This window comes from Podarcis bocagei (genome assembly GCF_964188305.1).
Source record: "Podarcis bocagei genome assembly, chromosome: 1".
Taxonomy (NCBI): domain Eukaryota; kingdom Metazoa; phylum Chordata; class Lepidosauria; order Squamata; family Lacertidae; genus Podarcis; species Podarcis bocagei.
The window spans coordinates 69,880,978-69,896,296 of NC_138125.1; the positions used below are offsets into that span (position 1 = coordinate 69,880,978).

The following is a 15,319-nucleotide window of genomic DNA, read 5'->3' on the forward strand; positions in this document are numbered from 1 at the left end:
ATCAGCAAATTATTACCTTGTTTCGTACCTTATTTTGTACTTTTCAAATACTATACCTCTAAATTTAACATACTTTTCATCAGTTACTTATATCTTAAATTAAACATAGTATTACCTTAGATTTTGACCTTTTCTTACTTAAAATATAATTTCCTGTTTCCCAAATCTAATTACTGAAGCTATAGTTTCCGAATCGTGTAAATTTTTAACATTCATACAACTTATATTGTTTTTGTAAATAGTCCTTAAATTTTTCCCAGTCCTCTTCCGTTGTTTCTTCTCCCAAATCTCGGATTCTGCCAGTCATTTCAGCCAGTTCCATGTAGTCCATCAATTGCGTCTGCCACTCTTCCAGTGTGGGCAAATCTTGTGTCTTCCAATATTTTGCGATAAGTATTCTTGCTGCTGTAGTTGCATACATAAAGAAAGTTCTATCCTTCTTTAACACTTTCTGGCCAACAATGCCCAAGAGGAAGGCCTCTGGTTTCTTGGGAAAGGTATACTTAAATACCTTTTTTAACTCATTATAGATCATTTCCCAGAAGGCCTTCACTTTTGGACAAGTCCACCAGAGGTGAAAGAATGTCCCTTCAGCCTCCTTACATTTCCAACATTTATTATCAGACAGGTGATATATTTTTGCAAGCTTGACTGGGGTCATGTACCACCTATAAATCATTTTCATAATATTTTCCTTCAAGGCATTACATGCCGTGAATTTCATTCCGGTGGTCCATAACCTTTCCCAGTCCTCAAACATGATGTTATACCCAATATCCTGAGCCCATTTTATCATGGCTGATTTGACTGTCTCATCCTGAGTGATTTTCTCTTCAACCTGCCCTCCATCCTCTTGCAGAAAACTCTTTGCCTGCCCTGCCCGTATCTCGTTTTTGCTTTTTAATTCCACACACGCACCCTTCGGACTTCGTGGCAATCGGGCGCGCGGGTGCGTTTCCTAAGAGAGTGAGGACCCCCGCCTCCTCCCCACCTGCTCCCTCGCCAGCCAGCCAGCCGCGCGCCCTAGCCGGAGAGCCCCGGCCGTCCCCGTCGTGCAATCGGCTGGATCTCCCTTCAGCAGGCCGTGCTCACAACTCGGCCCAGGGACCCCCAGCAGCGGATCTCCGGCTCAGCTGAAGAATCCGGCAACAAGCCCCCTCCTCCCCAATCGCTCCGCCGAAATACACTCCAAAACCCCCCAGATAGGCCGCCGGCCGCCAAGTCTAGTGGCGCCCTGAGCGAGGGTCTCTCCCCAACACCGCCACCTCGAACTGCGTTCTCCCGGCTACCCGAGCGAACCAGCGGCAGGACTCCGGTATGGGCCCCCCCAATATTTTTTATAAGTCGGCGCCCCTGAAACCTTGTAATGGTAATTAAGTGATAACTCAGAAAACAGCTGTACAGCATTGCCTAGGACTCTAACAGAAGCGAAGTAAGTACATTACACAACGATGAGCAATACCAGTACAGGGGGTTGTTAATGTGCTTGCAGGCAAACAGGTGCCCCCATGGGCATAGCCAGGATGGGGGGGCAGCCCTTTTGTTAGGGGTGCAAAACCTCAGTTAGCTATGTATTTTTATTGATTTAGTGGGGGCAAGCTGCCCTTCCTTGCTCCCCCTTGGCTACACCCATGGAACCCGCAGAGACATTCCCTGGCACCCACTGGGGAATGTCCCCCCTCTGTTTGATGAAAGAGGCTTGAAAGCAACAGTTTTTGGTACCCAACACAGTTGTAGTATGTACTTTGTTGCTGTGTGTGTTGCTCATGTAATTTTATCCAATTTCCAAATGAGCCCCTGGGCCCAAACAGCTTGACGGTCTCTGAACCAGCATATTGCCATAAAAGTTAATTTCATAGCATGCCACAATGAGGGAAAAGTAGCTTTTTAGCCGTATTTTTAATGTCAGACAAGGGTCGGGAATCAAGACTCCACAGAGACCTGCCGAATGTTACTTCCTATTTGGCTGATTCTGTTTACAAAAAAGAAGAGTGGGGGGAAAGAATTGGAAACTCGAGAAGTGTTATGCTGGCCCCAAGTGTACACATCTAACGAGGCTGACATTATCCTCCCCATTTCAAAGCACTGGCTTCCCATAGATGTTTTCAAAGCAGTTTCTCGACATCAAGGAGTTGGACACTGCCCAACCTTGAGAGAAGCCCACAGTCGGGCAGAGGACCAAACCACCATTCTTTTAGGGCTAAACTGCATGTGATGGCAGCAGAGCTGTGTGCAGAATCAGACCAGCTGCCCAGATCCCTATCAAGTGACAGGACAAGGAGAAAGATCAAGCCCAGCAGAGGTGGGCACCACTGAAATCGCGTCCCCTCCTCCCTTCAAATATCTGAAGCAGCTCCGCTAGAAGAAGAATGGTTGGGAAAGAATGACTGTGGGTTGGCTGAGCTCCCCCTTGCCCCATTTTTAGGAATGCTTCCATCCTTCGCTAGCCCCTGCTGGCCCACTGCCCAGGGGTACCTCGATTTGGATGTAAAACTTCGCCCAGCTTGTTTACAATGGGAGGGAAGCATCTACTTACCTTATTGCAATTTGAAGGAACACTTGTGGTTTGTAACTCTAGATATGTTTATGCAGGTGAGAATGCAGAGAATCAGGGGCGAAAAGATACTCTAAAAACCTTCACCGCTGTGCAATTAGTTCACTCAAAGTCTAACCCATAAAAATTGGCAGGCCCAATCTGCGAACTATTGACTCTCCCCCTCCCATTTCTTTCTCTCTCTTTTTTGGGTGCTGCCCCCAACTCTTAGGTGAAGATTTAGGGGGCACAAGAGGCTGGAGTGGGGAATTCCCTTAGATGAGGGTCCTTTCCTCTTGAATACATAGTAGACACCAGCCACTCTACTTACCCTAAAACAGAAGAAGCGTTCACCACAGAAAATTTAAACATTTCCTAAACAGCAGCCACGTATCAAAGTGTTATTAGAAGCCGGAGTGAAGGAGGAGAAATAATCACACACTTAACGTGCTGCTTTCATTCAGACACAACCATTATACATAATCATCAGAGCAATCTATGCTAGTCTGGGACGTTAATAGCTGCTGTCACAGCCTAACAAGCATAGAACTGCAGCGTCCAAGGCCGTTACAGCCAGTGCATGATAAGAAGCCAATGAAGAGCCATCAATCATTACTGGACCGAGAAATGTCAGTTTAGCCACATCACTCAACACTATAGGAACACCAAAACTCATTGACAATGTAACACGCAAGGGGTCTCTAACTTGGGACTCTGCAGCATGATCCAAGGGTTTTGCTCTGGCTTGTGGGCCCCGGGTGGAAGTGATTTTTTCATGTGGCAGAGGGACTTCTCGGTAGTGGCAGCCGCCCTGTGGAGCGCCCTCCCATCAGATGTCAAGGAAATAAACAACTACAGTGGTACCTCGGGTTACATACGCTTCAGGTTACAGACTCCGCTAACCAAGAAATAGGGCTTCAGGTTAAGAACTTTGCTTCAGGATGAGAACAGAAATTGTGCTCCAGCAGTGCGGCAACAGCAGGAGGCCCCATTAGCTAAAGTGATGTTTCAGGTTAAGAACAGTTTCAGGTTAAGTACGGGCCTCCAGAACGAATTAAGTACTTAACGCGAGGTACCACTGTATCTGAGTTTTAGAAGACATCTGAAGGCAACCCTGTTTAGGGAAGTTTTTAATGTCTGATCTTTTATCGTGTTTATAATATTCTGTTGGGAGCCGCCCAGAGTGGCTGGGGAAACCCAGCTAGATGAGTGGGGTATAAAAATATTACTATTATTATTATTATTATTATTATTATTATTATTATTATATAGTATAGCAAGCACCACTATAGAAGGCAAGTTTTAGAGGACCACATAGGTAGTAGGCACACATGCAAGAACCAACAGATGTGTTGAACTTATAACAATACTACTTTGTAGATAATTAACTGAACATGGCTTCTGTCTCAAAGCATCACTGAGGAAACTTTTGCTTAAGCCACTATTCTTGTTCTCTGTACAATGCTGCTGTAAGAGCTTGGATCTTTTTCTTCTCTAACACAAAGAATTCTTTTTAAAAAACAACAAATTGCTTTTTGGTGATCTGGGAAGGCTTTTACTTTAGGGAAATACCTGAACAACAAATAGCAAAATTAAGTGAAGAGGAATAGATTTGGAGCAGAACTTGCGCAGAAAATTAGTTGTGGGTGAATTAATTGAAGATTAACTGATCTGGGCGAGATATTTATTTGTAATTTAATTTGATACCATTCATGGATGAATCAAAGTATATTTATTAGAGGATTAATTTGGATGGGAAATGAACTGGCTCGCCTTCTGTTAGGCAGGTGGAATTAAATGAGTGTTTTAGTGTTTTGAGGCTCCGACACTCTGCCTCTGCCATACTCAGAAGGCAAGCTAGTGTGAGTAAGCTTCCTTCCAAGAAACTGAGACAATGCTGTTTTGTTGCAATAGCAAATCTGGGGCCAAATGGGTGGTTCACTACTGTGGCACCAGATTCAACTTCTGCCTTGCACTCTGCTTGTGGTCTTCGGCAGCAGCTGTCTAGTCCAGTACACTCGGTGTGTAGTTGTGATCAGCCAAATGCCTTAGAAATCTCAAAAGCAGTGGGGCATGACAACATACTATGGTGAAGTATATTGCATTTCTGCTTAATTATAGTAATAGCTTATAGTGATTATCTTAAAATTTGAATGCATGCATATACATATATCAGCATATGCAAATTTTATGCATAATTCATGTGGCCCTTTGGCAGGAAGGAAATGGATCAGTAAAAAAAGAAAGAAAAGAGGACTAAAGTGGCCACCCAGACCTCAGAGGGCACCAAAGATATTAACAGGAAGAGCACCAGAAATTTATGGAGAACTGAAATACAGTGGTACCTCGCAAGACGAATGCCTCACAAGACAAAAAACTCGCTAGATGAAAGGGTTTTTGGTTTTTTGAGTTGCTTCGCAAGACGATTTTCCCTATGGGCTTGCTTCGCAAGATGGAAATGTCTTGCAAGTTTGTTTCCTTTTTCTTAACACCGTTAATACAGTTGCGACTTGACTTCGAGGAGCAACTCATAGAACGTGGTGTGGTAGCCTTTTTTGAGGTTTTTAAAGACTTTGGTGATTTTTGAAGCTTTTCCAAAACTTTCCCGACACCGTGCTTCGCAAGACGAAAAAAATCGCAAGACGACAAAACTCGCGGAACGAATTAATTTTGTCTTGCGAGGCACCACTGTAAAGGCCCTTAAAAGCTGCTCCATGCGATTTGTGATTAAATTAAAAGAAACTCTGGGAAATCTTGTATTAAAAACACATGAAATATGAGAACCAAGCATAAAACGCTTGGGCACTCAAAGTTCTGTTTGGAAAGCAATTTAAGAGACAAGAGGGAGATGGCAAGTTTTTCAAGTAATACTGAGCAGATAGCCTGTGTGAAAGAATAAGATACGGTGCTTAACTTCAATACCAAGGCACACATAGCTATAGTTTATTATTGTGCGCCGAGAAGTGGTGGTGTATTAATTCTCAATACAGCTTTATTGTTACTTCTGAACTCTTAAAGTCACCTTGGGGCTCCTTGGGATCAAAAGACAGAAAAAGGAATGTAATAATAAAGAAGACATTGAGGCATTTGAAGGTGGAACAGTAATAAGGCTGGTTCCTGCTGAAAGTGCTTGTGGTTATTTATAAAGGCAAAATGCATATACCTCCCAAATTCTCCAAGTTCACTTCCAACTGTCCAAGAGCTTCTATGTTTATGTAAGCAAAGGTTTAGGGTGGAGTGTTTCACGGACAAGGGAAAGGGGGAGAAAATAGTTATGGAAAGAAATCCAATGTATACAAGAGTTATCTACAGTGTGGTCTAGTCAGGGCTTATGAATTATAACTTTGATAAAGTCATCCAGATGTTCAATTGCTTCTTGCTCTAGCACAGCTGATTTCAATAAGTGGTTTGGGAGCGAGTAGACTGTCAGTAGGGATTGATTGGGGAACTACACAAAAAGATAATAGGGTATGAATCATTTGCATATCAGGGATTGGAACCAACAAGGAGAGCCCTGAGGAAAGGGTGGGATTTATTACTGACACCTTTGCAGCAGTGGAGAACCTTGGGTTATCTAGATCAGGCATAGGCAAACTCGGCCCTCCAGATGTTTTGGGACTACAACTCCCATCATCTCTGACCACTGGTCCTGTTAGCTAGGGATGATGGGACTTGTAGTCCCAAAACATCTGGAGGACCGAGTTTGCCTATGCCTGATCTAGATGCTGCTAGAGTACAACTGTCTTTTCTTTTTTAAAGTGATCCATAAGCCACCCTGGGAGCCTGTTTGACTGAAGACCAGGATCCAACTTCCTTAGATTAGAAACCAAATAACAAAACTCCCTTTATATCTGACCATTGACCATGTTGCCTGGATTTAATGGGAACTGGAGTCCAGCAGCATCTGGAGTCATGGGTTGTCTGCCACTGCCTTATAGCAGAAATACTTGGCAAAACCCTGCTTTTAAAAGAGTAGACTAATCCGAAAGGGAGAACCCAAAAGGAATTTACTCCCCTTCCTCCTGCTGAAATTAACCAACTGCTTGAGAGGGGAACAGCCTCAGAGAAAAGTGCAGCTCCTTCCAGCATGATTTCTCTGCCCCTCCCAAGTATCACTTCAGAGATTTATTCATTCATTTCATAAAATTTATACACCGCTTCTTTGTTAAAAAGCAGTTTTTACAAAAGATAAAGCAGTAAAACCAAGAAAAGTTTACAACCCTGCTCTAAAACATACAAAAAGTTAAAATACTACAGCGGTTTAAAATAAGCTCAACTTTCTAAATATCTGGGTAGGCTTGTCTAAACAGGAAAGTTTTAGAAGTAAAGTTAAGGTGCTGCCTGATCTCAGAAGGGCAGCTGAGGCTGCTCAGTTCCATTTGCCCCCCCCCCCCAATGGTAACTGATGTAGTTGTGGAGAAACTGGCCCACAGAAACCAGCATGGTGTAGTATCTCTGAGCCCCTAAACTGGGACTCGAGTTAGGCCAAGAGGAAGCAAACTTGGAGCAAGATTTCCAGCACAATTCAGACCAGTGAACAGTATCTTTGTATCCACCATCTGCAGCCAAATATATTCCCTCCGTAGCACCAAGGCAATTCACAATTTAGGAATGTTGACACCTTCATTTCTCTGTAAAAGTAGGCACATCTCCAGGGGATATTCCCAGCAGCACAGAGCAATGTCCAGGTGCTAGGCATTGGTCTGCTAGGATGGAGAAGGTTTTGTGGTCAGATGAAAGGGAGATGGGCCTTGTTTCTTCTTGGCAGAGTACAAACACTCCCTGGTGTTCCAAGTGATCTACCAACAGTAGAGACTGGACTATGTCCACAGGGTACTCTTTTCAAGTGTTCCCTTCTGGAGCCTATATTTCATTCCACTACACATATTTTCTCCCACTGTCCGTAACCACAGTTTAGTATTACATCAGTACTCACCGTAACCACGGCTAAGACTGATCAAGTTCTTTCTATCTTGGGTTCACAATGAGCACTGGGGGCTTGTTTCCAAACAGATTAAAATGGTGTCATTTGAAACGATATTTCACCCCGATTAGAGAGAGAAAGATGTGCTTCCACAAAACAAAATGAAAATGCAGCAATAAAGATGTTCTCAAGACCCAGAGGATGAACTGCAAAAGGCAAGTGAGCATGTTTTGTGCTTAATGAAGGTTTGCAGCTTCTAGGTTTTTGAGCCGCATTCTAAAATGTTACCATTCGGCAACATTTTAAATGCCTTTGAGCTACAGCATGGATGTTGAACTCCAACTCCCATCAACCACAACCGCATGTCTTGCTGGCGGGGGCTGATGGGAGTTTTGAGTCCAAAAACATCTAGAGGGCACCAAGTGCCTCAAACCCCGAACCATGAAGTAGGAAAATACAAAGTAGAGCATGATTTCTATCATATGAGAACCCAAACAGCGGCAGAGTTTGAAACGGTACCTCATCAGAGCAGAGTTTGTTTTCAAAGGAAGAAAGGAAACAATCATGTTTATAGAGAACTACATTTATTTGTTTACAGCCAGTCTAAAAAGTTAAACATTCACCGTGTGCAAAATACAAATTTCCATGTGATAGTTTTATTTATTTTAGAAAAAAAGAAAGAAAACACCCTAATAAAAATGTTCAGTTAAGTTTCAGAGGCAAAAAAATTGAATAAATCAAAAGTCTGAAATGAGTAGAAGAGGGACAGAATCCTCATTGGCATTGTTTAAGAAATGAAGGCTCTGCAACAGAAAAAGAATAAAGTATAGCAAGAAACAGAGATAGAGACTTTGCCATCAGAAATCCCACTGATGAAACATGCAAGGAGTTTAAGTTAGTCACAGCAAACAAGAATCATGCTGTTAAGAAATGCAGATACTCTTTCACAACCTTTCATTTGGGTGGTGGTGAGAAATGAAATTTAGAAAACAAGATCCATCAGTTCTCTAAGTGAATTTCCCCCCCCCCCCCAGTGCTTTGGATAGTTTAAGAGCAGAATCTACTACTTAAGTACTAGATATATCATTTTTTTCTGAACAGGAGAAGCATCTCCCTTAGTCCTACTGTACAAGTAGTTGCTTTCCTGCAATAGTAACGTGATTATGCAAGAGAAAGCTTTCCTGTTGGGGGGGGGGGAAATGCCCTTTCTAAGAACGACTCAAAAGAATTGTATGGTCCAGCATAGGACAGAGGAAGAACGTAGTATTTTGAGAAAAATATTGGAGTATCAGCACATTATTGTCAGAAATGGCAAACCCTGCATTTTTTCCAATCTTAAAAAATGGCTACATGCTCAAGTGTCTAAATGATGTCACAGGCATTGTCCCATAGGTGCTAATGACAACACAACAACAAGTTTATCATGTGTAGATCTGGAATTGGGTGGAGCTTCTCTGACAGAACTATCTCACCTCAAGACACTGATGGCTGGGCACTGCCTTTGCTATAAGCAAGTCGGTGAGGTCAGTGAAGAGTGAAAGTTCTCCTCCATCTCCTTTCTTGACATAGGAGTTTTAGCAGCCATTATCTTGCTTGGCCAAATTCTTAGCATGTCTAAGACATGGCTGGTAAGTTCTTGCTATTTGCAAAGCTACACTTGGCTAATCATAGAAGTTTAACCAGGCAGCAAAGTCAATGGCATGGGTGCACCCTAAGAAAAATACATACACATGACGGCCATTTCAGGCACATCCAAATGACGCCCAACACGTGAGTCCTTTTGGACCTGGAAGAGGGAAGAACGGGGGCAGAAGGGGGGCATGGCAAAATGGGCCGGGGCGCATTTATATCTGCTCCACTGACACGTGTGGGGGCCAGGGATAGAACCCTCACACTAAATGGTCATCGCCTGTACTGCATTAGCATGGAAGTGCTTTGAATGGTATATTTCAACAGATGAATCAGCATAACACATATAGTAACATTATCCTGGTGATACAGCAACAATCTTCTTACTTTTAAGATTTATTTATAGCCTGCCTTCTTCTATGATGGGACTCAAGGTGGCTTACAGATATTACAGGTAACCTTGCATTTGCAGTTTGATGTTAGAAACAATTAAGGATTCACATTTTAAGGTTTTGTTTCGAAACACTTAGGACTCTGAAATGTCTTACTTGCTTATCAAATGAATACATTTAATACCTACACACATCTAAATTACTTTTGGTTCTGAGCCTTTAAAAGTAGTCTGTACAGCTAGAATATAATTCACTATTCTCTTCTAGTATTTACTATAGTTAGAACTATAGTTTAGTGAGATCCAAGCAGACACAAACCCTTCCTTGCACAATCTTTTTCTACTGCAAATAGAAAATAGCTTTAATAAAACCTATTTATGAGTCAATTTATGAAACTTAAAAAAAAAAAATCCACCCAACATACATGCAGATAGATGAGAGAAATTCCGGGGAAAGGGATAAAAATATACCGTATGGTTTTTTACCAAATTGTCAACTACAAGGCAGGTTAAATGATAACGCAGAAACTTCTCTTTTAGTTAGCACACAAACTACTTCAAATGGCCTTTGTAACATTGGCAGAAAATATTAGGGATTAGTCACAACACTCGAAAAATGATAGCAAAACAGTACAATCATCTTACAGCAGAAATGGTTCAGCCAATGAGAGGATGTAGCACTGGAATGTTGAAATGAACTAAAGACAAGGTAAGAGATTGGGAAAGAAGATAGTCAAAACTAGCTAACAATAAAGCCTTTGAAAGAAAAGATTGCTAGACACAATCTAACATTGCAAAGTAGAGAAAAGTATGCCGAAATGAAATTGCCTGCCTTCATTGATAAAAAGAAGAATATTTAACAACCATTATCAGCTACATTTCAAGTATCAAATATATCGCAGTTACAGAAGACCCTCTGTTGTTTCAAATCTCTTTTTGAAAATGAGTGTGACTCTGAACCATCACCTTGACATAAAGTAAACATGACTCAATTTATCTGAGCAAGACTTTGGACACACATTGACCACATATGGAACCCCCTTTGTTTTCCAAACACATCTTCAAAGCTGCATTGCTTCTAGGTTAATATGCAGCTGACTGATGAAGCACCAAAGTGATCAAACACCACATGGGTTTGGGTGGACATGTGATCATCACAATGCCAAACACTGCACCAAGAAAACTGTGGCCTCCTGAAGTGCTGAAGTGCATGACCCAGAAATTTTGATTATCCAAGTTTTTTATGACCAAAAGTGAATGGATAATGAGGCAGAATTGTCTACCACCAATGTGAGACCCCTTCCAAGTTCATTGATAGTTTTAAAATACTAGTGCAAGTTACTGTACGTATAACTAAGCAGTTATATGGTACACTCTTGTCAAAATCTGATTTGCTTGAGATGTTGCTAATCTTAGGTTTAATTCTCAACCCTTTCTGCTCTTTACAGCAACCCATTATGCTGAAAATCATGAAAATCATATATTATATCAATATATGCTGAAAATCATATATTACAGTTCCTACTACAACACTATTCTCAGGGTGCATGCTTTAAAAAACACAACACCATTAATTTTCATTAATTGCATAGAGTTGAATTTGGGTAGATTATGTGGTACCCTCCAGATAATAATAATAATTTTATTATTTCTACCCTGTGCACCTGACTGGGTTGCCCCAGCCAATCTAGGAGGCTTCAAACAAATATAAAAGCATAATAAAACATCAAACATTAAAAACTTCAGATGTCTTATAGCTATTTATCTCCTTGACATCTCATGGGAGGGCATTCCACAGGGTGAGCGCCACTACCGAGAAGGCTCTCTGCCTGGTTCCCTGTAACTTCCCTGTTCCTGTTGTGAACTACAACTCCCATACCTCCCCCCCCCCCAGCCAGAATGGCCAATGGTTGGATATGGCAAATGTAATCCACAACATCTGGAGGGCACCATATACTCAAGACACACTTCTTTGCACTGGCCTTTGACACCAGAGATCTGTGTTTTCAGGATTCACCCTAGTCTCATGAACATAATATTTTAACGGGGGTTTTTACTTCTGAATTTTAACATTCTTGTAACCCAGTCTGGGACCTGTAGGTGAAGGGTGGGTAATAAATTTAAGAGTAAGAGTAAGAATCCTGCCTTACATGAACAGTTGTCAAGGGATCTTAAAGGTTGATCTACACTTTAATCAACATTAAGGATATTAATGACCTCACAACTGAACAGGTAGCGTTGTCTTTTTCAAAAAGTATTACGATTTGCAGATTGAAGCAATTCCACCCCCTTATTTTCTTTAAGCTCAGAGACTGCTCAGACACTTGAGATGTAATGAAACCAGGAAGTGCTAGGTACTTGGGCTTCCAATTACTTCTGCATCTTGATGTTGCTGTAAAGGTGATTGACAAATGTTTGGGTGCATAGGAAACAACTGAAAATCATGACGTTTTCTCTCCCTGAGTGTTTGTGGTGACACACAAAATGCCGAGTGCTGCACACAGCAGTGAATGAATTGGAATGGCTGGCCTCAAGCCGGAAAACAGCATGTGCATGAGTTTTAAAGAGACTTTCTGTGGCTACTCTGTGTGCCAAATAGCTCACTTTTTAACTAAAAGGAGCAAGTGACAAAACTAAATACAACCATTTCCTTCCAAACCCAACAGGCCTACACAAATTCTTGCCCGTAAACAAATCCTTAATGGCAGTGCAGTAAGAATCAAAGGCTAAGTGCGCAATCCTATAACCACTTACCTGGGAGAAAAGCCCCATTGAATTCAGCGAGGCTTACTTCAAAAGAGACATGTAAAGGACTGCACTATAAATAAGAATGACTGCATCCCGAAACTTCTTTACTTCCCAATTCATTTTAAACTGAGCTTACATATTTTCAAGTTAAGTGTGCTTTGTATTAAACCTTAAAAGTTTCACTCCACAAATGGGACCTTCTTCCATCATAGTCTGATTAGGATTGAGGTGTAAAATGGAATGGAAGATAAGGGGGGAGGAACCCATCAATACAATGTACCAAGTGGCTCTTTTAAGAAAGCATGAAATTTAAAGTGATGCATGGTTCTATGCAAGTATAAAATCAGGGTTTTTCATGAAGGCAAATGTATATATTTAATGGCAAGTAGGTATCCATCCATTTTTGTCATTCCCCAATGCAAATAAAACTCAGGCAATTGATAATCCACATAAATACAATCTATCTTTCTGTCAATGAAAACCAAAATGGTTGCTGTTTTTTTAAAAAAACTAGCAGCTGTTATCTGCAGGATGTCAAGCACCTACAAGGCCTTGCAATCATGCAGTGGAACTTTATTTCTTTTTTACAGCCGTTTCCCACATTGCATCAAACTGCATTAGAAAGTAATGAGCTCATCAAAATATTGTCAAGTGGTCAACAAGAGTGTCAGAAACCTCACTGTATACACTTGCCATGCTAAACTCTACTTAGAAATAAATGTTGCAAAGTGTTTATAATATTAATTTCTTAGCACAACCTTGTCTCTGAAGCAGCAGAAGTGTAAGATCGCAACACAGCGGGTACACAGAGAAAGGTCAACCATAGGAAGTTGTTTATTGCCAAGTTAGATCATTGACCTATCTGGTTCAGTATTGCCTACATAATGTCTCTCTAGTGGTTCAGGAAGATTTCCGTCTTAGCCAGCTGTAGATGCCAGAGGATTGAACCAGGACATTCTGTATGCAAAACATGAATTCTACCACTGTGCTACAATGACCTCAGAGTGGCAAGTTGTAATAAACCCTGGTAAAAAGATATTGTTCTTGGATCGTAAGTACCAAGTAGTTATGTGCTTAAGTGTATACAACACATATCTTCTGTAAACCGTCATAATGGCAAAACAGATTCAAAATCTTGTTTTAGTCAAGTATGGCTTTAAAAGTATGTGACTATTTGAACCAACGGGGATAACTCTGAGTGCATGTTGGCACCCAGTCCTCATTCAAATCTCCCAGAGTTGCATCCTAAGTTCTTTGGGTTTTGCTAAAGCTTGAAAACATTTTGTAAGTGTATCATGAAGTGAATACCAGAATCTCTCAAATGTGTATTAATTTCACATATTAATAATTCTAACATATCTAAAATTGTCAGGGGCATGGGGGGGAAGGAAGGGGGCTTATAAACACAAAAGATATGCCTCATCAATATTAGCTATAAGTCATCTCTCATGGTATATACTATGACATACCTCACAATTTGGAGAAATAAATATAGGCAAGTGTTATACTTTTCTCTGAACTGATTGTAATTAACTAATGTCTAACATTTGCTCTTTGAATTTATTCATAAAAATAACAGGAAATGCCCAGTGTTTACAGAGTATACCAAAGAGAAGTCAATGAAAATATATGGGCTAGTAATACATATTTTTTCACTTAAAAAAAATCTACACATGTGAACAAATTCGCAGCCCCATAGAAGAGTTAAAGCAAGAGGGGCAAGGAAGGAAATGAAGTATGTGCCATATTCAGTTTTCAAAAAGACAGACAGCTTTTGCTGTTGGCCTAGAAATGTCTGAAAGGACCGTCTTTCACAGTCTTTAAAATAAGGATAATAAAATGTAAACTCAGAGGAATATCTGGTCATAACTGGAAATAGGACCAGTTTTTTTTTTTAACCTATAAAAAATCCTTCATATATTTTCCATGGTTTGGAAATGTGTCTGGACACTGACCTTCGTGATCCAAAATAAATTTGAAATGATCTAAAGAATTGCACCATGGTTATCAAGTAGAGCTTTGGGCTCATTTAAAGCACATACTAAATTGAAATATCTTTGCTTGTGCGTACACATGTAATCAGAGAAGGCTGTTAGTTTTGGAAATCTGAAAGGCACGACCAAAAAAAAAAAAAAAAAGATTCAGAAGAACTTTAAACCCTGAAGAATTTTTTCACCAGTTCAAGCATGTTCTCATAGGACAGCTCCGCTTCCCGGTAAATATGGCCAAGTAACTCCTGAAGCACAAAAAGGAATGGCATATTGAAGCTTAGGAGTTCATACAAGTAGGTATAGTTGTATGCATTGTCCCTGAAATGAAGTCTGGCAGCGTGCAGGAAACCATGCATCCAGTTAGAGAGGCGTCTTGGAAGGTCAAGCAGATCCCTTGTCACCTTAAGAGGCCAGCTTAGCGTTTTCCTAAAGAATGAAGGCAGGATACCTGGGGACCGGTCTTCTGAGCTGCCGCCTGCAGCAAAAGCATTTTCTGGGCTGGTTTCTGGAGACATGGGCTCTTCTTGCCGCCACGGTTTTGCTTCCTCCTTTAAAGAGACACTCAGCTTAACATTGTGCCATCATCATCTCCCCAAACGTAAGAAAGTTTCTTTCAAGGAACAGCTAGAAAACAAATGGAAACCTAGCAGGTAGCTAACATTGCTGCAAACTTAAGGAGGACATTGTTCCCATAGTAGTAATGACTTTCCAATGGAAGTCGGTAACAGCAATTTCCACTTGGATTATATGGAAGACATGGTTTGGAATGGAAAAAAAAAGTTGAGCAGACATCGTGCGCAGGTTGACACAAGTCTGCAGAAGCCAGTTTCCAAAATGGCCATCCTCCTGCGGCACCTCCCACATGAACACCCATAAAATGTGTGCCAAACTGTAAGTTTGGGCATGCTTCAATATACCATAACCATATAACAATTCCAGCAGTAGCCAGAATATCTAGAAGCAAATAAATTAAAATATGAAGCAACAAGCTTTGGACTACCACAAATCATATACCCACACCTCCAGAACAGTGTCCTCTACAAAGTGACTGCCTGGTACATAAAAGGATCAGATCACTTGGGTTCCACAAGACACTTGAACTG

General features: G+C 41.1%; 1 protein-coding gene across 3 annotated transcripts in view; it reads right to left on the bottom strand.

Moving 5' to 3' along the window:
• Positions 1-15,319, bottom strand: part of MICAL2 (microtubule associated monooxygenase, calponin and LIM domain containing 2) — a 154,807-nt gene that overhangs the window by 55,065 nt on the left and 84,423 nt on the right. For 2 of the 3 annotated variants that reach the window (XM_081198117.1, XM_081198116.1), the window contains one exon: positions 14,665-14,764. In XM_081198117.1, coding sequence (XP_081054243.1) covers positions 14,665-14,764 — 100 coding nt within the window. Of the gene's footprint in view, positions 1-8,024; positions 8,261-10,122; positions 10,176-14,664; positions 14,765-15,319 lie in introns of those variants that run through there. The other variant, XM_081198118.1, reaches the window with a different exon arrangement.